Source organism: Malaclemys terrapin, chromosome 19 (genome assembly GCF_027887155.1).
Source record: "Malaclemys terrapin pileata isolate rMalTer1 chromosome 19, rMalTer1.hap1, whole genome shotgun sequence".
Taxonomy (NCBI): Eukaryota; Metazoa; Chordata; order Testudines; family Emydidae; genus Malaclemys; species Malaclemys terrapin.
In genome coordinates, this window is record NC_071523.1 from 21,342,060 (window position 1) to 21,368,143 (window position 26,084).

Consider the following 26,084-nt stretch of genomic DNA (forward strand, 5'->3'; position numbering starts at 1 on the left):
TATCTACTACACCTCTCACTCATTCCATGCTGATGGGTGAGGCAAGAATGGTCCAGCCCAGCACCCCCTCCTCTACCCATCCCGAGCAGATTCTGTTAGAGAAGGTAAATCAGGATGGGTAACTGTCAAGCAAATCTCCACCCAGTAGCTCAGAGAGGTGCTAACACAGTTTCAAAGGACACTGTGGACAGAGCTCAAGAAGCAGCAAGAGAACAGGAAACAAACTAGAAAAACCACAGAATTCAAAAAATAAAAGGTCAGCCTAGAGAAAGAGAAACTGAAAAGCAGAGTCTGGAGGGAAGTCTGGATAGTCAGAGATTAAAGTATCTAAGAAGCACAGTCGCTTTGCAAATCTCTCCCATAGATGGCTGGTTAACTGCAGCATGAAGAGATGGCAACCTCTGGTGCTTCAGTTGGTTGTGGTTTATAGCATCTGTCCTGGACTTAGCAGAAAGTTAACAAGCATGTAACAAGGCCCCTCAGAGACTTAAGAGGTCAGAGGACATGCTGGATGACTTCATAAAAACTCCTAGGACATCCGTGAAAAAACAGCCTCTGAAAGCTAAGAGTCAGGACAAAAGCCCCAATTTCTGAAAGACGGTGAATTGCTGGGTCCTGTTACAATGTGTTCCCTTTCTATGCAGCACAGTTACATGACCTGTTGCAGCTGAAACAGGAAAACAGCTACCTGACAACCATCACCAAACAGATTGCCCCCTATGTCCGCTCCATAGCTAAGGTGAAGGAACGGCTGGAGCCCAGGTAAGACAGCACAGAGCCATTTCCCCAAGAGGAGAGGCTTTGGGGGTCTTTGAGGTGGCTTCGTGTGTCTCAGTCCAGTCTCCAGTAGACTTAGCCACATTTCAAAAACACAACCAGTGCTCTTGCAGGCACTCAGCAAGGACACCACGGAGACCTAGCTGACAGACAGGAGTACAGGGAAGCTTGTACTGCCCCTTCTGACACTTTTATCTGTTCTGTGGACAGAAAACTTGCAGTTCTAGTGCTGCTCACGTCCTGTTACAAATACAGCGTACCATCAAAACCGCGGCAGCTCACTCTGCTTTTCATCTCACTTTAGACTACAAGAACCCAGGGAACTGAAGGATGACCAGACAGAGAATCTGCTCAAAATTTACGATGACAGCACAGTGACCAGCGAAATAACACACAGGTAGAGGATGGGGTGGAATGGTTAGAATGCTGATGGCTTCTCTGAATACTTGATACCAAAATAAGTCAAATTACTGGCAAATTAGCTAGTCATTCTTTTCCATGTAAAATTGTCAACTAAAATACTGAAGTTAGGAAATACAACTAGAAGACTTCCATAGAACCTTAGATGCTGCAGGTAGTGTTGGGCACTGCCAGGAGGGCACACACTCAACAATGTGGTCATTAACAATCACCATGCACTTTGCAGCAAAGGTAGGGCTCATGGGGAAGGAAGAGGAGGTGGTTTTGGTTTTTTAGCCAGACTATCCTGGCTAAATTCCAGCTCAAGCAATTTACTTGCTGAGCCCACCCCACAGTTCTTCACCACCTTCCCTAAATTTGTTTTTCTACTAAGTTTCAAAATTACAGAAACACAGGATAGTATCTAAACAGAATTAACTCAGTATCCAATTACAAGAGAAAGGGGAAGAAAAACCCATCTACAGTAATATTTAAACCAAGAGTTTGTTTCTACAGACAGTCTCTAAGGGCTTAGAAGCTGCAGCTGAAGCAATGGGTGCTAAAGGAAATCCTGAGAGTTCTAGAACCCTGAGATGCTAGTGTGTAAATACACTAATTGTTAGAAACATTTGGTGGCGAGAACAAGGGGGAGAAAAAGGGGAAGGGGATTACCCTACATGAATGAGGAAAGTGACATATCCAAAGATCCTGTCGTCCACCACTGCATTGCCGCAACTGAGGGAAAACCTGGGGAAGAGATGGAACAGAGCCACTAAAAGCACATTGCAGTGCTGCCCTTAAATGCCAGCAACAATTTTACTCCACCTCAGAGGAGAATGTAGAGCAGCAGCAGGTGACATGGTCCCTGGAGTATCTTTGATGTACCTCAGAGGAGCGTGGTGAGGCTTCTTTCATTGTTTATTAAACTCCCTGCGGTCCTGGCTGTAGCCAGGTGCCAAGTGTTAACGGATGGGGTTAAGCATCCCATGAAGTGGGTTCTAGCCCACGAAAGCTTATGCCCAAATTAATTTGTTAGTCTCTAAGGTGCCACAAGGACTCCTTGTTGTTTTTCAGTTTTTTAGAGAACTACTGTAATTGGAGCTTGGTTTAATCAGTGAAGTGACCTAATTAAGGATGAATCTCAGTCATCCCATGCAGACTTGCAGCATTTTACATACTGCATGAACAACAGGAACTTTGAGATATTTTATTTATTTAAAAAAAAAAGTCCATGTGATTTGTGCTATTGCAATTTTGCTACACAGACTCAATACAGCAAATGTGGAAAGCATAAGAATAACATTATTACACAGCAGTAGACTGCCTAGAATCTCTCTTCTAAATAAGAGTTTGCTAATAAAATATTCAGGCCATCTGACAATTAGATCTTTTTGTGATTTAGCCAAGGTGCCTTTTCTGCTCTAGGAACGACTTGACAAGAAGCATGGAAGACAACAGGGAGCCCAAAGTGGACAACCGAATGCTGAACATTGTCACTGAGGATTCCCTACTGAAAGACACTTACAGAACCAAACAGAAAGGTGGGACAGAGAGTCCCAGCCAGAAAGATTTTGCAACTTAGGCAAGGCAGAGTGCCAAGAAGCTGCACTGCTTTGCATTTCATATATGCAAACAAAAGACTTAAATAGGAGTTTCTCAAGTACATTTATGGTTGAGTCAGGCTGGTATGTTACAGAGGATCTATCCATTGAAATAAAGACTTGACAAGATGGGAAGGACCAGCATTTCCAAATTTAGTTTGATGAAATTGAGTCTTGAAATGCAGATTAAGGCTTCACCAATTCAGTTAATCTAAATACTGTTCTCATTACATTATCAGATGGTTTTTAATCAGTTATGGTCGGATTTCCCAGGCCAATTTCTTTGGCTATTTGTGTATTTTCAACAACGTTATACTGTATTTTTCTGCATCAATAAATTCAAACCTCTATTCAGCAGAGAAGTCCAGTATCTCCTGAGTCAGAACTCTTTGGTGGGCCCCCCATCAGGTCAGTAACTTGTTATTGGAATTGGTCTCCTTTCTCCTTCACATGGAAACTTTGAAAAAACAAATATTGATATACTTCACACCTGAAATCCCTTGTCTCAGCTGCTCAAAGCAAACTGTAAGCTCTTGATGGTGAACCTAGAAAAAATGGAGTATTAATAAGCCTAATTTTGACATTGTGCTATCAATTTATTTTAAATGCATGAAAACAGCTAGCTCTACGTAAGTTTTATTCCCACTACCCCTACTCCCTGCCCCAATGAATACAATTTATTTAAAAGCCTAGCTAAATAAACAATGTATTCTTTGTTAAAAGTGGAATGTAGCTATTTCCTCAAAAAGAAAGTCACCTTGCATAGCCTTGAAGCTGGGTTTGGGGCGGTTATTTTGGGGAGGAATTGTTTTTAACACTTCAGCACTTTAGTGTAATGAGATCAGTAGGACAACAATGTTTTCCTGAGGTTTTTATGCTGTAGACTGTTCAGAAGTCTTGTTTTCCATACAAGATGTACACAGCTTTGTATATTAAAAATCTGAAAAAAATAAAATATCAGTTCTTGAAACTTCATGCAAGTTGTTAATATAGCATGATTACACCCACCAGGGAATTCTGGGAGGGCCAGCCTGCATGGGACAACAACCTTCCCACCAGCAGACTTCTCAGAAGATAAGTTTCAAAGAGAATATGTTTCCCTTACAATCACCACACCTTTTCAGGTTATTTTAACCAATTATAGTTTTATTTAATAAATGGAAAGAATTCTCAACATCCGCAAAAGAAAAAAACCTTTAAATATCTGTAATGAACATTTCTTCATGTAAGAAAAAAGGGTAGAGCTACTCCATTCATTTAATACACAGTTGGTCTCAGCAGGCCCAAATAGATTGTGGAGTGATTCTAGTAAACAGTTTTTTTCAGCACAAACAAACAGACTTCAAACATCTTGTGATATAACAAGGTAACAATCTCCTATTGCAACAGGAATGTTGAGGTGTTTTCAAGGCAGGAGGTGACTTCCTCCTCATATTCCAATCCAATGACAAATTACCAAATAAAATAAAGACAGTGAGATCAGAAGCTACTCCAGGCAGTAAGAAAGTGCAATAGATGGACAGTTACTCTGTGCCATTATTTGGAAGTTGTATCCTGACCATCAAAGAACACTCACTCTGTGCTACAAGCAGAATATGAAAGTCAAGGAACCAGCGCAAAGTAAATTCCTAAAGTCATAACATGTTTACAAAAAGCAACAGTTTTAGGAATTAGTTGTTTACCGAGTGACTACGTTACTTTTTGTCGGACATTAGAATAAATAAATACTCAAAGTGTTCGTACTAACCCCTCACCCCAACTGACATTATTAATAATCTAGTTTCCTTTTGACAGTTTATGCTAATCACTCCGTCCTTCACAAACCTTTGGACAATAAAAATGGAGAGGTCAGTTTCACTTTCTGGTTCTCCTGCACTAGCTTAAAATTGCAAATTTTAAACTGCAAACACTGCAGGGGATAGTTTAAATACAAGCTAAGCAGGTGACTTGAAAAAACCTATGGAACACTTCTGCGACCTATTGAGCACATACAAGTCCTAAATTTTTGGCCTGAACAACAGGATAGTGCCTTTTACCCTTGTTAGTAAATAAGGGTCAGTGAGCCAGCAATCAGATTGATTGACAAGTTTAATTTGGTAGACTGCTTTAAAATACATAGAATTTTATGTAGCCTGTACCTTACCTTGTTGGTGGTGAAGATGTTTTCCCAGGCTGCATAAATACTGTTTGCAGTAGTGAGTTTAAGTCCTTTCCCACAGGGCTTCATAAGTTAATTGCCAACATGAGACTGTGCGAACCTACCGAGGGCCAGAATGAAGTTCTTACTCACTGGGTACAGACCTAGAAGTTGTTCATTGACAAGGTCTTTGATTTTTTAAAGACTCTGTGCTGCAGCATGTGCCAAAGGGGCCATTTTGATTAATAAATAAATTGAAAACCCAATTTGAACTAAAGGGTGATCTTCATTTCTTTGTGAATTCCGACTCACCTTTCCTTTGGGAATGAGGGCTGCAGCAATCATTCCAGATATTTACACCACAGGATAAAGTACTAAGATCCCACATCTCCAGAAGTGGAACATTAGCGCTATATAAATTGACTTGGGGCAAACTTGGGATGAACCTACATGCCCTGCACAAATCTGATTTTTGTGAAAGTTCTTGTCCGGGTCATTGGAGAAGAAAGTGCTTTCACTGACCACTGCATCAACCAAGTAAATCATTTGCTGTGCCCATTCATATTCTTGCTGATAGACACAATCTAAAGAAAATGCATTCTCACTGTGACAACATGCATCCTACAAAGGGCTTATTCAACAGAACCTGAGGCTTTGTGGGTGCTAGTCAGAACCTCCAGCTACACAGATGAAAAAGGTCTTCTTCCAACATAGCTACAAATGTTACATTTGGGTGTTGACTCAGAACATGTAGATATATCCCAAACCCAAAGGGTAACTGTAGTATCTAGGCACCAGAATTGATGTCATCAGTGACAGGGGCATTAGAAATACCCATGATACTTCACATGAGCAAACCGTTATCCCAGGCAAGTGAAATGATGTAAAGCATACCATTTATGGAGAGTCAAAAAAAGACAATAACCCTTCCAAACAAGTGCCAATAAAAGAATAAGACTAATTTATTAAATTAATACCCCTCCATCACACTAAGTTATCTAAATAGTTTCAAGTGGTAAATTTTAGCAGCTAGGAGCCAATATGCAATCCACAAGTCTCAGTTTTACACTGAAGCAATTACTGGATTGTTTGCTTTCTGGCCACAATGAAATGAAGCACAAAAACTGACAAGAGAATGAAAGTCTCACTGTGAACAATGACTGTTCACACAAGAGGAAAGACCCATGAAATCTAGCCAACTCTCCTGCTGATAAAGTTGTCCAGCAGTTGTAGATATATAGACTTCTGTGGTGAACAGAGGATTTTTTTTCCTAACAAGGGACCTCAAACAGCAGTGTGAGAAAGATAATGTGAGCTCAAGCCTCTGACAATAAGACTAGAGTAGTAACACAGCATAAAATGCTTAGGGTTAGAGATATTTGACCCACATAGTGTCTCACATAGCACACAATTAAGCAAGTAGTTTCTCACTGTATTGCTCTAACAGTTTGACCTAATAAAAAATGTATTCATGTAATAAACGAAGTCCCTAGTATATTTTTTCACTACCTGGCAAAACAAACCCCATACTCCAGAGCACTTTTTAAGTTTACTCTGCTGGGTCATTTTGTGATCAGCGTGCAATTTCTCGGTTCTTGATTCAGGTGAATTCTAATTAGCCCATACATGCTAGGTACTAGTGCCACGTCTATACTACAAGCTAGGGGTGTGATTCCCCTGCTCACATATACACATATTAATGGTAGCTAGATGAATGCTACCGCAAGGACAAATAGCCGTGTAGCCACGAGCAATGCAGAGTACATGCTGACCAGTTCCAGGCAGGTTTGTACTCGGCATGCCTCCGCCATGCCTCCATTGCTGCTATTCATACTACCGCGGCTACACAGCTATTTATACTTGCACTAGCTCTCAGAGCAATGGCTAGTATGTGTACACGAACAGGGGAAATTACACTGCCAGCTATAGTGCGATGCGTTTCAACTTTCAGTGTCAAAGTGCTTTACAAAGAAGGTCAGTATCATTATCAATAGTAGGTTTAGTTATGAAACATTTATACAATGGAAAAATTCATACGAGAAACATCTTAATAAAATAAGCGCAGTTAAAAATCCTTGTTTGTATTAAGTTTTTAACTGGTTTGAGATTTCTTCTGAGGTATGTTGGCTACAGACAGATAGCAACATTTAGAACTCTTTCAGAAGTACATTGGAGGCACTTCTATTGCAAAGGAAAAGCAATCTGAACAGGAATCAAGTCCTTACAAATAATTATGCAGAGGAAAGACAACATTAACCAAATACAGCCCTGCTGACGTTTCATATCCTTTTCTTCAAGCAACAAATATATTCAGTAGGAGATTTACTGTAACAGTGGGTATTTTAACTGGAATTCAATGCATCAGGTGCCCTGAAATTTGAAGTATCAGAGGGGTAGCCGTGTTAGTCTGAATCTGTAAAAAGCAACAGAGGGTCCTGTGGCACCTTTGAGACTAACAGAAGTATTGGGAGCATAAGCTTTCGTGGGTAAGAACCTCACTTCTTCAGATGCAAGCAGTGAGGTTCTTACCCACGAAAGCTTATGCTCCCAATACTTCTGTTAGTCTCAAAGGTGCCACAGGACCCTCTGTTGCTTTTTACTGAAATTTGAAGGCATAACTTGGGTAGGAAAAGGCTTTTACATGATGGAAGAGAGAAGAGATTCACAATTTGTCCCTACATCCCTTCCTATGCAGGGCTACAGGAATTTGACTTCCAACTTGTTTGGTACATGCCTCATTTTAATATCAAAGTGTGTTCCCAGTGGTATTTCAATTGTAAACTTAAGCATTCCAAACTATCGATATAGTCGTCAGCACCACAAAAGAACTCTGAATTACAACCCAACAGAAGTTGGCAACATCTTTACAAAAGCAGCTTCTGCCAGTGCTCTATTTCCTGAACTATGTTACAGTACCTTAATTAAGGGAATACTTCAAGTCAAGCCATTACTTGCCAGCATACAATTCTCATTCTAACAAGAAAGTATATCTAGAATCAAAGAAACAGTGAACTTCTTTGGTATATAGTAACAGAAAATAAATTATACCACAAAATCTGAATACAAATCATTTCCAGAATGGTGAATATTTAGAATATCACCAGTTAATCAGAAAAATATTTTCCTACATTAGCATATTTTCTGGAAGTGTTTCCCGTACAGATAAAACATCCAAGACATATTCTAGAACCAGGCAAGAATCTTACTACCTAAGGCCTATTGCAAGTCTGCCTGCTATTGTTCTTTCTCTGCATTTCACAAAAACAGGAACAAACTTGTAATTTCTCTGAGTGAACTAGGAATAGAGAAAGAACTAACAACAAAAGTTATTTAAATAGGATACAATGCAGCATGATTTTGAAGACTGTTTTACAGACGCAAGTTTACAATTTGACAGGACAGACTCTTGCCAAGAGGGCGATGGGAAAATGACAACATGATAATGAAACTTAAATTCATGGCACTAGGTAACTGATGGACACAACAATTGAGTTAAGTTTTCAATCTGAGCTTTCATGATGTTTAATGAAAGATTATTTGTGATTTAAGAAAGTTTGAATATTGAAAGAGCCCCCTATTAACATTATATTAGGAGACAGTGCTTTGTGCCGCACTGCCAGTCTTTCAGGTAAGTATATCCCCAAAACGGTATGTAAATTCATGCATTTAAAAGACAGAAATAAAGGGCTGGGTTCTGAAAGCCCTCCAAGCAGGATATTACCACACTGACTTCAGTGGGAGTTCCACACACTGCAGGCTTGTGGAGTCAGGTCCAGAGAGGTTAAAGCTGTGCTGTTAAGCTTTTTTACGGGCAAAAAGCTTTAATTTTAAAGTTTCACCATACAAATATGAGCTTCCAACCAGCACCCTTCTAGTGCAATGGTAGTTACTAGGAAGTGCATAGCTCGTTCAACAGAATCTGTTAACACATTTCAGTACAACTCAGCTGTTGTAGGTAGAGTGCGCCATCTTTTCACCAGCATTATGCTTCATTTTAGGATCACCATAGATTAAATAATCCAGAAGATCCCTCTATGCATCTAGGAAGGACTCCTATCTTGACTGAGCTTCTAGTTTATTTGCAAGGTGTTCCAGCTGCCTAGCCTTTAAAATGAGTTTCCAGTGGATGACCAGTAAACAGAGACTGGCTACTCCTAGAGCGTGTCACGACATAGTGCTATGCATAGTTCCTTTCCATATGATGCCTGGAGCTGGGTGTTCGCTCAGTCAGTCTGATTTTTCACGTGTTACAGTTCCACTTTAACTCCCTTGATAAAAGGCAGACCTGATGGCACTTTCTTTTTATACTCCAGGTACTCTGCTCCAAAGAAGTGAATTAACGTAAACTCCTCCTCTTCTATTCGCTCTCTGAAGAATCTCCAGGATGCTAAAGTGTAGCCAACAACACAGATGGGATTACAGAGTAAAACCTGTAAGAGGACACAAGTGGTTACAGTCCAATTCAGCCTTGCAAAACTCTGTTCACCCCGGGAAAGGTTTTTAGTTGGTTGTTTGAAAAATAAATGAAGTTTCATTAGTTGTCCACAAAGCATATATCTGCAGTAAGGCTTAAAAGGTCCCCATTCTCCAAAAACAAATTTTTAGAATTTTGTTCTTGATAAGAATCATCTCTCTGCATTCTAGACCAAGTATGACAAATTAGTTCTGATGAAGAAAGAGCACCGACATTTCTTTCTATTGTAATACCAGACCCAAAGAGTGTGCTGCTGCTAAGAGAATTCAGGCTTGTAAGGCTTATGCATATGTGGCTTTGCATATTTATAATTTTTCTTTAAAAGATAACAACCACCACCATCACCACTCATACAACTACAAGGTTTATATATCGGATACTCTAGGTTTGTTATAAACTAATTACAGTATCTAATATACTGACATTTTAAGTTACAAGAATACTGTAGTTGGTTTCAAGTATTTGACCTGGGTTTTATGTACACTAAACAGGTTAATTTTACTTGTCAGTCCTGTACAATACTAATATTCAATAAGAATAAGGCAAGTCTGATGGCTTACTGGAAGACACTTGGGAAGTAAAGATGAAAAGGAGGTCTGGACACACCCTGGAAGCTTTAAGGTCCAATGGCTAGCAGCAGATCACACCTTGAACCTCTGAAAGTGTTCCAGCTCAAACCCACGCTCCATTGCCTCTGCTTATTTCATATAGAAAATTAAGGAGATATGGTCTTCCCAAACATCACACATGATGGAGAGTTCAGAGGCCAGCAGTTTCATGACTCACAGCTAAAAGTGTGCTGGTGGAAGACAGAATGTGTCAAAATCCATACCAGGGACTCCTACAGTTGATCATTTGCTAAATAAATTAGGTACAGGCTCTGGGTATCATTAAGAAAAACTAGAAGATCAAGATAGCTAAGTGTATTTTATACAGTACCTGTGTTCCAATACTCCAGTAAAACCATCCCACGTAAGACGGGTGCCGGAACCACCCATACACCCCACTTGTCACCAAAGTATGAGTATCCGATTTCTCATTCTGAACAATATGGTTGAAGTTGGAGCCAGCTGTGAGCATGGCAGCTTTCCTCAGACAATCCCCAAAGATCACCATCAATAACCCTACTGTACTGAGCCAGGTGATGTGCTTCATTTCTGCAAGTGAATAAGTACTGGTCACAACATGTTTTAAAAGTTCACTCTTTTATTGCAGGTAAAAAAGGAAATTTAGGGTGAGAGGACTAGGATAGGGAGAGAGCATCCTCAAAATTCAGTAACCTAACCTGATGCATCCAGATCAAAGCCCCGAAGTTGTTATATACTATCCCCAAGAGATTGGTGTGCATGCTCTTGTTGTTTTAAGACAGTATATAACAGAAATGCAGTGTGTGTTGTACAATTTTAGTCTATAAAAATTAAACAAAACATTTGAACAAAAGTCTGATACACTATTTACTCTTCACCAGCTATACTGACAAGGCGGCAGGCAGTGTGTCTTAACTCTTCCTGGTGAGTCTAAATGCAAAGGCAGAGTGATCAGAATACACAGCTACAAAGAGAATCTAACCCTGGAACTAAGCAGTGTCTCTTGTTTCACAAGTTGGATGGGGTTAAGTTGATGTGCTCAGTCCTCAGAGGAAAGCAAATGCACTCTACAGACTTTCCCCACCCATTCAAGAGCAGCACCAAAGAAGCCATATCCAACCCTCTTTGGTCTGACATAGAATACTGGCAGAGGGGAAGCCATAAATACTTCTCCCATTCCAGGAAACTGATTTAAAAAAAGTTTGTCTAAAAAGACAAAGAATCCCCAAATAATTGATAATTATTGGTAACATGAATCTTGCTTGAGCACTAACAAAATCCAGTCAGCAAGATATCTCCTCTTCAAACTCTTTTTAGCAGAATGCCAAACATTCATTGGTATTCCAGATTGCCTAAAAACTATCCTCGATTTCAAGAGTTAATACAGTATGCAAAGTGTTTGGGAATAAGATAACGGTCAGTACACTCTCATCAAATCTCTTCTCCTTTAGACACCCTGACACAGAATAACTAAATGTGACTAATCAAGCCTAACAGTGTAAGTGCCAGGTTCCATCCTTTACCATGCTTTATTAGAATCCCACATAAAATGTATTTAAACACCAACACACTGAGTCATACCTATACACAAGGCATGAAAATGCTGGTGCTGTTTAAGTCAATGGCAGAAAACCCACTGACTTCAGCAGGGCCAGGACTTCACCTAACATATGCATGAGAATAATTTAATCCTAGGAATTTCTCGCCCTTTATGAATTGCTTAAAATATGCTACCTACGCAGTCCCCTCATGTGAAATACAGCCTATATTCACCCATGAGCAATTGCTATTCTCTTTAAAAACATACCCAGAAACCTCAAATAAAGCTACTGACCTGGATAAATGATTTTTTCAACTGTGAACTCTATCCAAGAAGAGAGAGCAGCTAGAGTATACTCAAAACTGTGGTTTAAGAGGAAAGAGTCCAAGGACAAACTTCTGGGATTATTGATCGCTGTCACCAAATACTCAGAATAATGGAACAGTGACAAGGAACACATATACCTAGAAAAGAAGAAACCCACCGAATTTAAGCTGAACTTAATGTATTTTAAAAGTGCAGTTATGTTTTGCTGTGTTTATTTCTGGAATCCTACGTTTTGAAATCCATGGTACCCTGTTGACTGTTCACAGCAGCATAACTAGAATTCTGCAACTCTTATTCTCCACTATTTATTCAAGTATGTTAGGAACAAACATGTCATTTGTATAAAGTTATGTACACATATATATTAAAAACAAAACTTAACTCTTTCATTTAGGAGGGACTGGATGCTTCAAGGTATTGGTAATACAATTCTATCTAAGCAAGTCAAGCAGACCAGAGCAGTAGCTAGAGACTGTAATCATTCTACAATGCCAACCAATCCTGCAATGGGAGGGGTATCAACTAGATAACCAAATATTACATTTTTCCAGCTCTAATTTCTAGCAATAGGATACCAAACCTCTCGGCCACTGGTTTGACTGCATATATTTCACTTGTTGGGTACCTCACCCTTCACTGGGAGGAACATCGTTGCAAAGGCCAGGAGGGGAGTTAGATGTGCATGACCCAGTCAATCTTTGGCTTTCTTCTCAGACCAAAAATCAGTGACAATTATGCAGGTTTTCTGATGCAGTCAGCTGCCTTACACGACCAGGACGGAGACCGGCCATGCTGTTCAGCACAGATCCCCGTCCAGTGATCGTCTTCAGACCCGACTGACCTCAGCTGCACACGGGGCTCCCTGACACCATCCTTCACCGGGTATTTTCTTACCAGCCGAAGTGCTTCCAGGAGGATTGTCCGAAACTCAGCAGCAGACCACACCCGAAGGCAAAGCCCAGGAAGCAGGCACGGATCGCGATCTGAAGCGGAACATGAAACACAGACACAGGTTCCTCTCTCCGCGCCAGAGCGGCAGCTCCCGGCTCCCCGGGGCGCCCGGGGGGACCCGCCCACAGCCGGTCTCATCGGCCCGGTGCGAACCCCGGGAGCAGAGGGACCCGCGCCCCCCCGCGAGACCCCGCCCCGCCCCCGGGAAAGGGACGCGCCCCGCCCCGGCCCGGCCCGCACCCGGTAGAGCGGCGGCCGGTAGAGCAGCAGCAGCAGCGCGTTGATCCCCGCCACGTGCAGCGCCAGCGCCGCGCGGCCCTGGAGCCCGGGCCCGGCCAGCAGCGCGGGGGGCGCCGAGAGCAGCAGCGGCAGCGCCGCCACCGACGCCCCGAGCAGGAAGGCGGCCAGGCTGGCCCGGCCCTCCGGGACCAAGCGCCCCTCCGCGGCGGCCATGACGGCGGCCGGCCCGGCCGCAACCCCGCCGCGCGAGAGCTGGGCCGCCAAGCACCGCGAGAGTATCCCCCCGCCCCGGCGGCCCGCCGTCCGACACACGTCTCGCGAGATGAGCTATGACGGGCCCAATCTCGGGGGAAGAACTCAACTCTCGCGAGATTCCCCCAGCAAGCTCGTGGTTGTAGGGGCGGGACTCCGAAGGGTCCGGGAGCGGGAGCGCAGCGCCCCCTGTGCCGTGGAGGACGCAGGGAGGGATTTAGCTGCAGGTCACCAGAGTGATGCTACTGTAGTTTTTATACAAAGGGGCTGGCTCTTGACTAATTGCTCATTAATAATAATAATAATTAATGGAGATATCCCATCTCCTAGATCTGGAAGGGACCTTGAAAGGTCATCGAGTCCAGCCCCCTGACGTCACTAGCAGGACCAAGTACTGATTTTGCCCCAGATCCCCAAGTGGCCCCCTCAAGGATTGAACTCACAACCCTGGGTTTAGCAGGCCAATGCTCAAACCACTGAGCTATCCCTCCTTTCAAGAAAAAATCTGCCCTTATGAAGGGGATCCCGAATTCTCACCTCATTTACACTCATTCTATACAGAACCTCAGTGGGGTCGCTGTGGAGTTACACAAAGAAGGTACTCAGGATTTACAGCCCAAGTGAGGTTTTTACCCACGAAAGCTTCTGCCCAAATAAATCTGTTAGTCTTTAAGGTGCCACCAGACTCCTTGTTGCTTTTGTAGATACAGACTAACACGGCTACCCCCTGATACTGTTCGGCCCATTGTTTTTCTGAAATGTCTCTGTGACACAGAAGTGCTGTCCAGCTGCAGAAGCAGCGGGTTAGACTGCCGGGAGAAGCCGGAATACCACGCTGGGCTTACTCGACATTCCTGCTGCAAGAGGGGAGGGCTGTGAAGCTGTAAATGCTGCAGCAGCCTGTGGGCCCAGACAGCAATAAATACAAGCCCTGTGTGTCGACGGGGGTTGTGTGATTGGATTGTGACTGCCCGAATGGCTTGTAACTGGAGTCATGTTTTTGTAACCCTGTTGGGTCGTGGACACTAGAGGGGGCATGTGCACTAGTCAAGAGAAGCCCACGACTGCAAAGCGAGTTAGAGAATGGATGTTTACAGTTGTGAGCTAGTGTGTGCTGCTGAATCCTTGCAGAGAACGTTGATTTCAGTGTCAGCTTCTACATCTTTAGTGATTTGAGATCCTAGTTTCTTTTTTTCTGAAAGTTTTTCTGATCAGTTTTACATAATAACGACCATTCCATTTTTAAACTTTTCCTGATACACTAAGCGATCTTCTCCTACATCAAATCTCTTCTCAGAACAACTACTCTAATTTTAGTTAATGCTCAGCACCTCTGAAAATCAGGCTCAAGGTCTCCAGCTGGGTTCCCAAAAATTGAGGTGCTCCAAAGCAGTGGACACTTGAAAATGTTGGTCTTCTGTCCCATGCCAACAGTACCAACCTCCTTTCTCCTGTGTGATCATTAACCAGTGAGCTGTGATTTCTCATTTAAACTGTAAACTCTTCAAGGCAGGGCGCTTATCGTCTTATAAAGTCATGAATATTTTTGGTGCTATATATAAAATAATAGTAATCTGCCATTTGAAACCAGCAATTCTTATTTGTAACTGAACTCCTTGGAGTTCAGTGAAGCTAGTTGTAGACGGCTGATGGCTTTTAATGAACATGATAACCCAGAACCATACTCTTTTGCGTGCATTTCAGTTTTTGCAGATTAAACTCTCTAAAACCTCTGTAAAGGCTGCACATTCTATCAATGAATTAGTCTAAAGTGTGTAAATTATATCTGAACAATAGAGCAGGGTAAATATTTAAAGATTAGAGCCAGCTGGAGCTGCGCACAAAAGGCTCAGACAATGGGGGTCTTTCTGAATTCACTCTCCTCAACTCTTGCAAAACCCAGTTCAGTGTTGATTCACTTCCTTGATTCACTCCCTTGACTTGTTATGTGGCATCAGGCTGCTTATAGCTGAAACCTAACTAAACAGATGTTAAAACTTCAGTCCCAGCAGACTTCTCAGGAGTGGGCTAACTTATTTCAGCGTGTTTGAGTTTGCTTAAGTCAGTTGTGATGGATAATCACTCGCTAACTGATTGAAATATAGCTCGAGCGAAGACTGAATTAAAGGATCATGTAATAAAATAAAAAAGAGTGCTGGCTTTGGTCTCCTGTCAGGCCCTTGCCTTTCCAAATGCCCACAGTTTAATTGTAATGAGTGGCCAAGCCACTGGAGAGACTGTCATTCCCAGATTTGCTGTACTTGGGCTTTCTCCAATGCAGGAAAAATTAGGGCATTCATATCTGTCTCCAAAAATGTGTCATGAGTTTAGCAACGAAGGAGCCCACAGAGATCTCTTATCTCCTTCCCCCCACCCCAGCTATGAAATCAAAGTCTACTGAAGTTGGGAATCTTATAACCCAAGACTGTTCCCAGGAGTAGCAACACTATCATGGGGAGAAGGGGGCACTTTTCTTCTTTCTTTCTTTCTTTCTTTCTTTGCTTCAGAATAAACATAATTATCAGTAGCTGGTGGTTTTGAATCCCCAGCTAAAACAGAAAATGACTCAAGCAAAAGAAAATGTGGTCACTCAACATAGTGCTCCTACATACCAGGGCACTGCAATTTCCAAGGACATAATTGTTCTCAGAAACATTAATATTATTGTTAAAGATCAAAGTGCACTTCCGCTTTACAAATTCCCTGGCAGACCTAAGGTTTTAATTGAAGTGTGAATCAGGATATAACATTAATTAAAAGAAAGAAAATAGTTTGCAGCAGATAAATGTGCAGCACATATAAAGTAATCTCAAATTAGGAGCTCATTGGCAAAAATTGAGACGAGCAAAAACAAATGTCCATGTAGGAGTCTAGAGGCCAGGCCTGATTCCAATTTCACAGCAGTTACACATGAATATCATGCCACTATCTTCAGTGGAGTTACTCCTGATTTATACTGGTGTAAGTGAGAAGAAAGTCACACCCAACATTTCCAGGCATCCTTTATATGCAACAGATTGTTGAAGTCCTGAGTGCTATTTATATATGCATTTTCTGCTTGCTGAGAACTAAAGTGATGGGTAACTTCCCTATACAGATCCCACAACAGCTTGGGAGACCATGGGATTTTGTGTATTCTTCAGCTCTGTGTGGGGTAACATTTGGGGGGGGGGAGGGTAGAGCCCATTAATACGGTGCTGCCTCCAAATCTGGACCGTGACCAGCAGTGAATAGCAGCTCTCAGCCCAGCTCTGGGGATCATCTTCTCACAGCCAGAGCAGAACATTGCACATTAGCAACATTTTTCGGTCAATTTTCCACTGTTTAATACTACTCACCACACAAGTTGTTCAAAACCAGCCAGATGTAGCATATAGAATAGGCAAATCCAGAGAGCAGTGTGGGGATATGTTGAACCGTCAGGCGCCTTTTCATGTAGTAGTCATTCATTAAACGCAGCCTGCTGTGCAAGAAATAGCCATGTAATTAAAATAATAGGTGGGAAAAACAGGCACACGATTAAAGGTTGGGCCGTGGAGGGAAATGAAGATTGGTAAGTTACCATTAGAGCAGACGAAAGGTTTACAAGCCCTTTTCTTCCTGACCTAATCTGAATTTGCATCACATGCTTTCCCCCTTTTTATCACTTGACCAACACATCTTCAAAATATGAGGATATTTTCTCTTTACTCTTTAATTCAGTTTTGCAATGTGCTCGCTCACACCCTAAAGCGTTTGCAGAAAGAAGCAAAGCTCAGGACAGAACCATCTGGGTCTTTGGAAATCCAGGGAAATCTGAATTCCAGACCGTTTGCTGGAGATTTCCTTGTGTATGTCAGTGAGTAATCATTACAAATTGTGGCTGGCCCCCATGCACAAGGAGCCTTTCTCTGTCCCCTTCTTTGTGTGGCCAAGCACAAGGGCCAGCCACTGGGATTGCTGCTCTTACTCTCTCCTTCTCCTCCCCCCTTGAAGGGCGGGGAGGAGAAGAATGAGGCCCTGGCCCTGCTGGAGTGGGACCTGTGCCCATGAGACAAATGATGAGGTTCCCATAGTACCCTTAGCTCACAGGGTCTACATGGGCCCAGGGCTCCCTCAGTAACACCCACACGGTCTGGAGTCGGTGGGAATCACTGAGTAGATCCTCAAGTATCAGGGGGTAGCCGTGTTAGTCTGTATCTACAAAAACAACAAGGAGTCTGGTGGCACCTTAAAGACTAACAGATTTATTTGGGCATAAGCTTTCGTGAGTAAAAACCTCACTTCTTCGGATGCAAGGGTTGTTTGAGTAGATCCTGTCTCCAAATGCGTTGATGGCAAAGCTCCCATTGACTTCCAAGGGAGCAGGATTTCACTCCATAATGTTTGAGTAGTTAGGGTCCAGTGCTGCTTTCCTCATGCACCTACAATCCTGGCCTATCTCCTGGGTAGGGACTGCAGGAGGAGGCCATTGTTTATGCTTAATTGTTGTTGTTAACCCAGTTTACAGAGAACTGTGGCCTCGCTGAGGCCATGAGTCAAGGGGCATCCAATGGCTCTTTGAGAGTCAGAAGCAATGCTCAGCTGGTTTGAAAGCCCATCAGCTTTGCAGTGTCTTGTTTAATTACGCTCTGCACTTCACCAAGTGCCCTTTGCTTCCTTGGCCTCCTTTGTTCTAGTGAGATCAGCATAACAAGGATCATTTGGTTGCTAAAAGAGCCTCCTTTGGAAGACTTACAGAAGCCATCGGGGGTTTATGACAAGGAAGCATATCATTAGGTGACAAATTACCCTAAACAAGACCTGGAGTTTCCCCTAACAATACAGACCACTGCCTAATTCTCACTGCACTTTCTCTTTGAGCAGCTACCAGCAACAATTCCCGCTCTAGTCATTTTAAATCACATTGTGGTTTGAAAGAGTCCTCAGTTCTTCCAGCCTGTGATAGCTGAATCTTTAGGGCTATGGCAAGCTGTGGCCCTAGCATTGTATTTACAATATTAATAGCCCTTAACAGAACTGCTTAGGCACCAGGTTGAGTGATGTGCAGATGAATGGGGACATGGGCCCAGCCCCTAAGTGTGTGTTCAATAAAGGGGATGCCACTGCCCAGTGCTGTGGGGGGCCCAGATGCCTGTACTGGGCAGGCTGGGAACCTGCAACGCCCTAGTAGTACTGGCTGTCCCCTTTGCTAGCACTGCGGAGCTAACGGGTCCCTCCCCTGCTTTGGGGGCTGTGCCAGGACGGGCCATGACTCGCGCCTGTGATGTACTATTCATATTGCAGCAGCGCCTAGGGCCCCCATCACCGAGCCGGGCCCCATTGTGCTTGGCGCTGTACAAAGGCGGCAGCCCCTGCCCCCGAGAGCCTGCCGTCAGACCGGAGGAGAGGGGCCTGGGCAGATGCTGGGGGTGGGAGAAGGACCGGGGTTTGCGGCGGGGGAGGCTCCCCACCTGCCCTTCCAGCCCAGGGCTGCCTTGGCTCTGAAGGGCAAACCCAGGGGGCTTCCCCCGCTCCAGCCCGTGCGCTGGGCCGCCTCCTTCGAAGGGCAGAGCCCCAGCACTGGAAGGGGCTTTGCAGGGTCCCCACCCCCGCCGGCCCGGCAGCCTGCTCAGCGGCCCCTCTGCGCACCGCTCCGCACTCCACCAGCCGGACAGCGCTCCCAGGGGCCTGGCTGGGGCGAGCCCCCCAGGGCCGGCGGGTGCCCAGCTCGGCGGAGCCGGTGCGGGGCAGGCGGGTCTGGCTCCCCGGCACTCACAGGCTGCCCCAGCGCGGCCCCCGAGCTGGCAGCGGATTGAAAGGCCGGGGGCGGGCCCGCAATTCTCCACGCTGCGAGGTGCCGCCCGAGCTGCCCGGGCCAGACAAGCTCCAGCGAGCGGCCCCCCGCGGGGAGAAGGGGCCCGGCCGGCGGCGGGGGCTGCAGCCGGCCGTGGAGACCGGGCGCGGGCGGGGGGAGCCCAGGGGCCCGCAGGGCAGGGGCCGGTCATCGGGGGCAGGTGGGGCTGGAGCGCCCCGGCTCTCTGGGCATTGCCGCTCGGCTCCAGATTCCCTCTGGGCAGACCCCCCGTGCCCGCGGGTCCGGCGTGCCGGGCTCGTCTGCTCCCTGCCCGGGGTCCGAGGGAAGAGCGTGTCGCGCCCAGGAGAGGCGGTGTAAACCCCCCCCCCCCGCCCAGGGGCTCTGGGGGCCGGGGTGGTGCGGGGGGGGGGGCGAGTCTGCAGCGGCTGGTTGGGCTGGGCCAGCATCAGCGCCCAGTGACTGCCTGGCACAAGCCACCCAGCCCCCCCTCCCCTGTGGGGCTCCCGACAGACGCCCCCTTTCCACTGCGCGGGGGCAGGGTCCATGGGCTGCCCGAACTCCTGGGTCCCTGGCGCGGCTGGGAGGAAATCCAGCTGCCTGGCATCGTTCCCCCACCTTGTTCTAGCACAAGATCCTCAGGCCTAGTCCTGGGGGGCTGGAACAATGTGTGTCGTGGGGGGAGGGGGGCGCTGAGAGCCAAACCCTGTGGATGATGGAACCACTTCAAGCCAGGGGGGCCACACCCCCCCCCAGCCCCCCGAGTTCCAGCCCCAGGGCCTAATCGGGCCTCTGGGTTGTAGTCTCGGGCCGTGAGCATAGGTGCCTCTGCGCTGATCTGCAGGCGGGTCCCGAAGAGAGGGACTGGGGGGGGGGGGGAGGTCGTATCCTGGACGGGTTAGAGACCAGCCTTCCGGCCACACAGCGCCCTGCCTCCGCGCTGGGCAGGTATGGGGGAGGGGGGGTAATAGGATGGCAGAGCTGGTGCCCCCCCCCCAATCCCTCCATCCCTGGCTGTGAACAGGAGAATAACTCCCCGGTCCCCTTCGCCGCGCCCCGCTGAGCCCGCAGCCCTTTGATCTGTTGTCCCTGGCCAGCGGCGCAGGGCTGCAGGGACAGCGGCGACAGGCGGGATTCAGCGCAGCCCGTGGGCACTATAAAGGCGTCATTAAAGGACAAATGCCGGAGCGGGGCTGCAGGCTGCTCGCTGTGCCGGGGTCCCGGCTGGGGAGCGCTGGGGGCAGGCGGCCCGTCGGGGGAGGGGGCCCCGCTTGGCGGGACGGGCAGCGGCCTGCCCAGGGATCTGTCCGCACGGCGCCCTCGGGGACACGCAGGGACCCTGGGGCCTGGGCGCTTGGCACCGACTGACCCGCTCCGCCCTAGCTAGTCACATGTTGGATCCTGGCCCTTTCCGCCTGCCCTGCCCTGAGCTCTGCGGGCTCGCTCCCCGCCGCCGGCTTGGCCCCCCCTTTCCCTACACACTGTGGGCTTGGCCCCTCAGCCATGGGCCCGAGCCTGCACCTCTCCCGTTGAAGTCAAGGGCACGGCCCCCCTGGGTCCCTTTCAGCACCCCGGGGCGGCCACGAGGCGCTCAGCAGGGCATCCTGGAGGTTTGGCTTTTAGCAGCGTGCGAGGAGCGGAGAGGTTTGGGGGGGTCCCCTCCCCAGCGAGCGGGAGAACCCACGTTTAAGGACACCCCCCCCCCCCCCGCGGGTTTGCTGGCGACCCGGTGCTAGAGCAGGGGCGCGGGCTGGCTGCAGCCTTCGCTTTGCATTCTGCCTGCGCTGGTAAAAGCGCCGCGGCCCGGGCTCACACAAACGATTTGTGGCTTTGCAAACATCTGGGGTTTTGTATCTGGGACCAGACCTAATTGTCTATTATAAAAACCTTTTAAATGAGTGAGCTGGAGGAATTTCGACTGTGGAAGGCAATTTTGAAGCGAGGCGAATCCGGGAACGCCTCCATCCCCTCCGCCCGCTCTTTGCTGAGTTCCCACGTGCAGTCGGGGAAGGGGCTCCCGGAATAGTTATGGCTCTGAGGACAAAAGCCAGCCGAAGAGAGAGAAAGCGCCCCCCGCAGCACAGCGAGTGCACGGGGCAGGAGCTAATGCAGCGCGAGAGAGAGGGAGAATTCCCTGGCTTTACAGAGGGCCCGGGACCCTGCCTGGGGCCGGGGAGCTGGAAACAACAGGTCCCTGGACCTCTCCTGGGACTCCTGCCTGTCGGGAATCCCACGTGCACCTGTGAGCGCGCGGGGCTGGCCTGGCCCTGCCATGCTTTAATGAAACATATGTTCGCTCATGTCTCCGCTTAGAGCGGAGAAATCGCGCCTCCGCGCTCTTTGAAGGGCTGCAAGCAGAAAATTGCTGCATTGTCAGGGCATTAGGGCCGCTAATCTAGCCTGGCCTCCCCGCGCCAAGCGTGAAACGCGGCCAGAAAGGAGGAATTGCTGGGCCTAGTTGACATGTCTTCATCTCCCGGCGGCCCGCCTGGCACGGGGCTCTCCCAGAGCCTGTCCCGGGCCGGGCCGCGTGCGGACTGCAGGGAACAAACCGTTCGCTAATTAGCAGTGCCCCGCGGAGGGACTCGACCTGCCCCAGCAGCTCCGGTAGCGCGCTAGGGATCCCCGGGGCGCACAGACTGCAGCGGCGGGACCCGAGCATAAGCCAGCTGGGGTCTGCCAGCGCTGGGGCGTGCGCGGCGCTGTACAGCCAGTCACGGCCCAAACAAGCCTGTGCAGCGCGAGCCGCGTGTTCTCCGGCACCCAGGGGCGCGGAACACAAAGGGATCCCTATGAGAGTTCAGAGCCGCACGGCAAGGGCTTGGTGAACCCCCGTGGGGGGGGGATGGGGCAGAGATAACTCGAGTGATGCCATTTGCTTCCCAACGCGGAGCCTCTTCCCCCCCCCCCCCCCCGAGGTGTGGCGGGCTGGGCGGTGGCTCGCGTTCTATAAGTCCAGTGAAATACACAAACGGCACTTGACCAACTTGGTAAAAGTCATTGTAACCCTTCCCAGCCTCCCTCGCCTCGCCAATCACAGCTCCTGGGCCCCAGAATTCCCCCTTCCCCAGCTGCCCGCCCCCGGCCCTTGCCCCCCTCAGGGAGGCGCTCAGCGCCTGAATGCCGGTATTGACATGTAAAGTGGGTCCCCGGTATAAATCCTGCCTCCCTCCCCCGGCTGCGAACTCCCGGGGCCACTTGTTCCCGGAGAGGGGGAACATGGTCACCCAGCCCGGAGGGCAGGAGAAACCGCAGCTTTGCAGCTTCCGCAAGGTTTGCTAGCAGCACTCGGCCGGAGGAAAGAAGCGGGCCGGGGGAGGGGTGAAAGCCAAACCCCGGTAACATTTCCCTTCTCCCCCGCAGATTTCAAAACCCTTGATGGAGAAGAAGAGAAGAGCCAGGATCAATGTGTCTCTGGAGCAACTGAAGGCTCTGCTAGAAAAGCACTATTCTCACCACGTGAGTCCCCCCCCCCGTACCGCTACCCCTCGCCCCCAGATCACCCCACTGTCTAGACAGGTTTCCCAGCGGGCACTTCTTGGCTCCGCATTTACAGTGGAACCGAATCACTCGGCTATGGCCCGTTCAGTACGTTATTGATGGCGGTGGGTCTCTCTCTCTCTCTCTCTCCAGATCCGAAAGCGCAGACTGGAGAAGGCAGATATCCTGGAGCTGAGCGTCAAGTACATGAAAAGCCTCCAGAATTCTGTCCAAGGTAAAACTTCCGTTGCCCTCCCGTCTCCTCGCGGGAGTCGCAGGGCTCATGGCGGTTGTCGCTGGGTAGAAGGGTCTTGTGTTAATCTGGATCGAAGCTCGAGGCTGCGGGGTCCCGCCGGTTACATCCCAATGATGCGAATCCACGAGCTGCGGTGCAAGGAGCCAGAATCTCCCCTGGGGCACCGGGGCGGCAGCAGTGTCTGGTTATTGGGCTGCCTTTGGCCGTGCCTGGGCTCCCTGAGCGCCTCAAGACACACTGGTGTGAAATTTACTCCGGATTTAGATCCCACGCCCCTGTTATATCGATGGCACCGAGTCCCGTGTGGACACGATTCTGGCCGGTCCCTTTGCTCTGTCAATTGCAGTTTCTATGAATCCCTTGGCGCCTCCGTGGCTCGCAGGCTGGGGCGGAGCAGTGCCGGACTGGCCGGAGAGCCCGCGGGGGTAACTGGACCCCCAGAGGGGGAGGGGCCGAGTAGCAGCTGTTTTCCTGGCTTGTCTGCAGGCCGGATTAGGGCAGGCGCGTGCCGCGCGGATTGGCCCGGTCCTCCTCCCAAGAGCAGGTTGCACTAGGCAGGACGGGCTGCGCGCGCAGGAGAGAGCCGCGACTAACGCAGCGTCCTGGATCCACGCGCCGCAGTGTGGCGAAGCGGGGCTCCCCCAGCCCGCACTGGCTGTTCAGAGACCCCGCTGGCCAGGGGCCCAGCGCAGAGTCCGGGGCTCCCAGCGGTGCGGATCTGCAGGATGGGGCGGGCAGGAGCAGCAGTGATGCTATCGGGGTGGGGGGCTTGGCCCTGCAGGCTCCCGGCTGGCATTGATGGGGCGGGCTGGGGCCCTCCCCGGCGCCGGGGGGGGGGGGAGCCCGCTGCTGCAAGGCTGCTGATCCGCTCTCCCTTCTCCCAGGGGCTGACTACCAGGCCGGCTTCCGGAGCTGCCTGCACGGGGTGAACCAGTTCCTGCTGCGCTCCGAGGGGGCCAGCGAAGCTTCCTCCTTCCACCTACTGCAGGAGCTCGCCCGGGCCTCCCCGCGGGTGAGCGGCTCCGGCTGCAGGACCACGGACAGCAGCCCCCTCGCGCCGCGCCCGGAGCCCCGGGGCTCCCGGCCCGGCGGCCGCGCGGCCGAGCAGAGGGGGCCTGTGCAGAAAGCCGGCGGCTCCACCCAGCGCCCCCGGGCCCCTGGCGCTCCCAGCTCCCAGCCCCGGACTGAGCCGGGCGCTGCTGCCCCGCGGCGCGGCCCCGGGCAGCAAAGACCCTCCGGGCCCAGCCGGAGCCAGGCGCTGTGGCGGCCCTGGTAGCGCGAGCCTCCCCCACGCGCGGCTTGGTCAGGAGAACGGGGGCGGGCGGGCGGGGGCGGCTCCCTGCCCGCGGGCGCTAGAGCGCAGGAGGGACGTGCCCGGGGGATAGGATCACCCCCGCTGGGCTCGGTCCTTCGCTAGCCAGCGCCCCGGGCGCGCACAGCGCAGGGGCTGAGGGTCTCCGCCCAGCCGGGGAGACGCAGGACCTGGGGGACGCGTTTCATTGTTTTAAATATCGCCCCCGCTTCCAAGGGGCGCCGAGGCGGCAGCGTGTTTGTACCCGGCTCCCGGGTTTAATAAACCGGCTCCCACATCCCGTGTCTCGGTTTCTTTCCCCGCACGGCCCAGCAAGGGAGCTGGCGGGGTCAGGGATGACGTGGGAGAAAGAAACACAACAAAGTTCCCGGAGAACCGAAGGCGCCTGCTTGCTCCCCGGGCCGCAGGGCGGGGGCAGAGGAGCTTCAAATATTAAACGAGTTTGAACAAAACTCTCAAGGCAGCTGGGAGCGTTGAAACGCGGAACGGCGGGGAGCAAAGCGATGCTGCAAAAGGCAAAGTGTCCCCCAGAGCCGGGACATTGTCCGCGGGGAGCAGGGACCCGTGTAGGGCGGCCCATTGGCTCCAGCCAAGGCCCTGCACAGGGGACACGATCCCGGGGAGGCTGCAGGGTGCAGAGCGTCTCCCGCCGCCTGGACAAACGCTCAAAGGGCGGCGACTGTGCCGGACATTCCTTAGGCCCGTCCACACTAGACCCCGCCGGGAGCCGCCTTGCGCAGCTTGCCCGCAGAGCGCCGCGGTGGGGGACACACCCAGGCCCCTTTGCCTCGATCAGACTTCTCCCCTCCAATGCCCGGCACTCACTGCTGCTTTCCACCCCAGAGCAAGTGCGCGTCCCCCTGGTGCTCGGCTGTTTGCAGTCAGCCCAGGCTGTGGGGCTAACCAGCCGCCAGCTCCTCGCCCCCTAGGACCTTCCCGGCTGGCGGGACAGGAGGCTTCCATGGAAAAGAACATTTCGGCCTCTCCCTGAGCCTGAACCACTTAATGAAACAGGCAGGTGGGGATTAACCAGTGCGTCTAAAGTACCCCGCTTCAGCTCCTAATTCCTGAGACCTTTTGCTCCCAAACCACCTAGCAAAAGCATCCTGTAGCTAACCCACGGCTAGCCTGACCCCAGGACTCTCAGTAACTGGGACTATTCACCTGCCAGTGCCAGCCCAGAGGGGGCCCTAAGCAGGAATACTCCCCCCCCCATGCCAAAACAGGCAGGTGCTTATAATGAAAAGTGACTAGGGGCCCCCCTGAGGGTTCAGGGCCCTAAGCAAGTGCTTAGTCTGCTTCGGCCTAGGGCCGGCTCTGGCCGCTTCACCCCTTGAATGGTGACTGAAGAAACTAGGCACCGGCAGAAACCCTGCACCATGCCAGGTCACTGCGGGCCTGCAGGGCCTGCCTTGCTGGACTGGGTCTGCTCCTGGCCACCGATCCGCTGGCAGCACCTGCAGCTCACATGCTGGTTGTGGGTTACTGGTAACGCTCCCCTGGACTGGATGCAGTTCCAGGCACCCACCCAAGGACTGTCTCTTTGTGTTGGGGGCCTGCCCTGTGTCCGGTGCCTAAGGGGGATAAAAAGCCACCGCAGGCCCTGCCCTGCAGAAGCTCCACCTTTTTGTGCCCTAGGACTCTCCAAGCACCTTTTCTCAGCACAGCTATTTAGCACAGTTCCGGATGGAAGGCGTCTGGGAGCAAGGGGGGTTGAGCTAACTCCCTGCTACGTTTCAGCATTTGTTTCTTTCTTTTGGAAAAGCAGCCTCAGGCCCTTGGGTCCAAGCCCCAAATTTACCAGCTTTTATGTGCCAAAGACTAACAGGAAATGTTTAAACACCCCCACGTGCGTACGTATGTGTGGTTTATTAGGGAGAGATGTGTGACTTTCAACTTGGGGAGCGCTGTGAAGTATCACCGTGCAAAAAATATATACAAAGAGCACTTACAATTCTGCAATGTTGCTTCCAAGCCA

At 49.4% G+C, this 26,084-nt stretch overlaps 3 protein-coding genes across 7 annotated transcripts in view; 2 read left to right on the forward strand and 1 right to left on the reverse strand.

Moving 5' to 3' along the window:
• The window catches only part of RNF207 (ring finger protein 207), a 36,029-nt gene extending 32,277 nt beyond the window's left edge, over positions 1–3,752 (forward strand). For 3 of the 4 annotated variants that reach the window (XM_054009089.1, XM_054009091.1, XM_054009092.1), the window contains 3 exons: positions 645–762; positions 1,082–1,174; positions 2,602–3,752. In XM_054009089.1, coding sequence (XP_053865064.1) covers positions 645–762; positions 1,082–1,174; positions 2,602–2,758 — 368 coding nt within the window. In that variant the 3' untranslated portion in view covers positions 2,759–3,752. Of the gene's footprint in view, positions 1–644; positions 763–1,081; positions 1,175–2,578 lie in introns of all 4 variants that reach the window. The other variant, XM_054009090.1, reaches the window with a different exon arrangement.
• Positions 3,753–8,406: 4,654 nt separating this feature from the next.
• On the reverse strand, positions 8,407–13,267 carry ICMT (isoprenylcysteine carboxyl methyltransferase). Of its 2 annotated transcripts, XR_008442822.1 has the most exons (6): positions 13,034–13,267; positions 12,737–12,825; positions 11,810–11,979; positions 10,328–10,545; positions 9,949–10,187; positions 9,254–9,344 (listed from the first exon to the last, which is right to left on the reverse strand). XR_008442822.1 is itself a non-coding variant. In XM_054009438.1 (5 exons), exons 1-5 carry the CDS (start codon positions 13,244–13,246, stop codon positions 9,162–9,164), a joined length of 873 nt encoding a protein of 290 aa, XP_053865413.1. In that variant the 5' UTR covers positions 13,247–13,267; the 3' UTR covers positions 8,407–9,161. The 2 variants fall into 2 exon arrangements, 1 of the variants encoding a protein (XP_053865413.1); XM_054009438.1 differs by lacking the exon at positions 9,949–10,187 and having other exon boundaries at positions 8,407–9,344.
• An 8,920-nt stretch (positions 13,268–22,187) lies between these two features.
• On the forward strand, positions 22,188–24,451 carry HES3 (hes family bHLH transcription factor 3). Its single transcript, XM_054009428.1, has 3 exons — positions 22,188–22,517; positions 22,692–22,773; positions 23,679–24,451. The coding sequence occupies exons 1-3, from the start codon at positions 22,437–22,439 to the stop codon at positions 24,068–24,070; spliced, it is 555 nt and encodes a 184-aa protein (XP_053865403.1). The 5' UTR covers positions 22,188–22,436; the 3' UTR covers positions 24,071–24,451.
• The last annotated feature ends 1,633 nt before the right edge of the window (positions 24,452–26,084 follow it).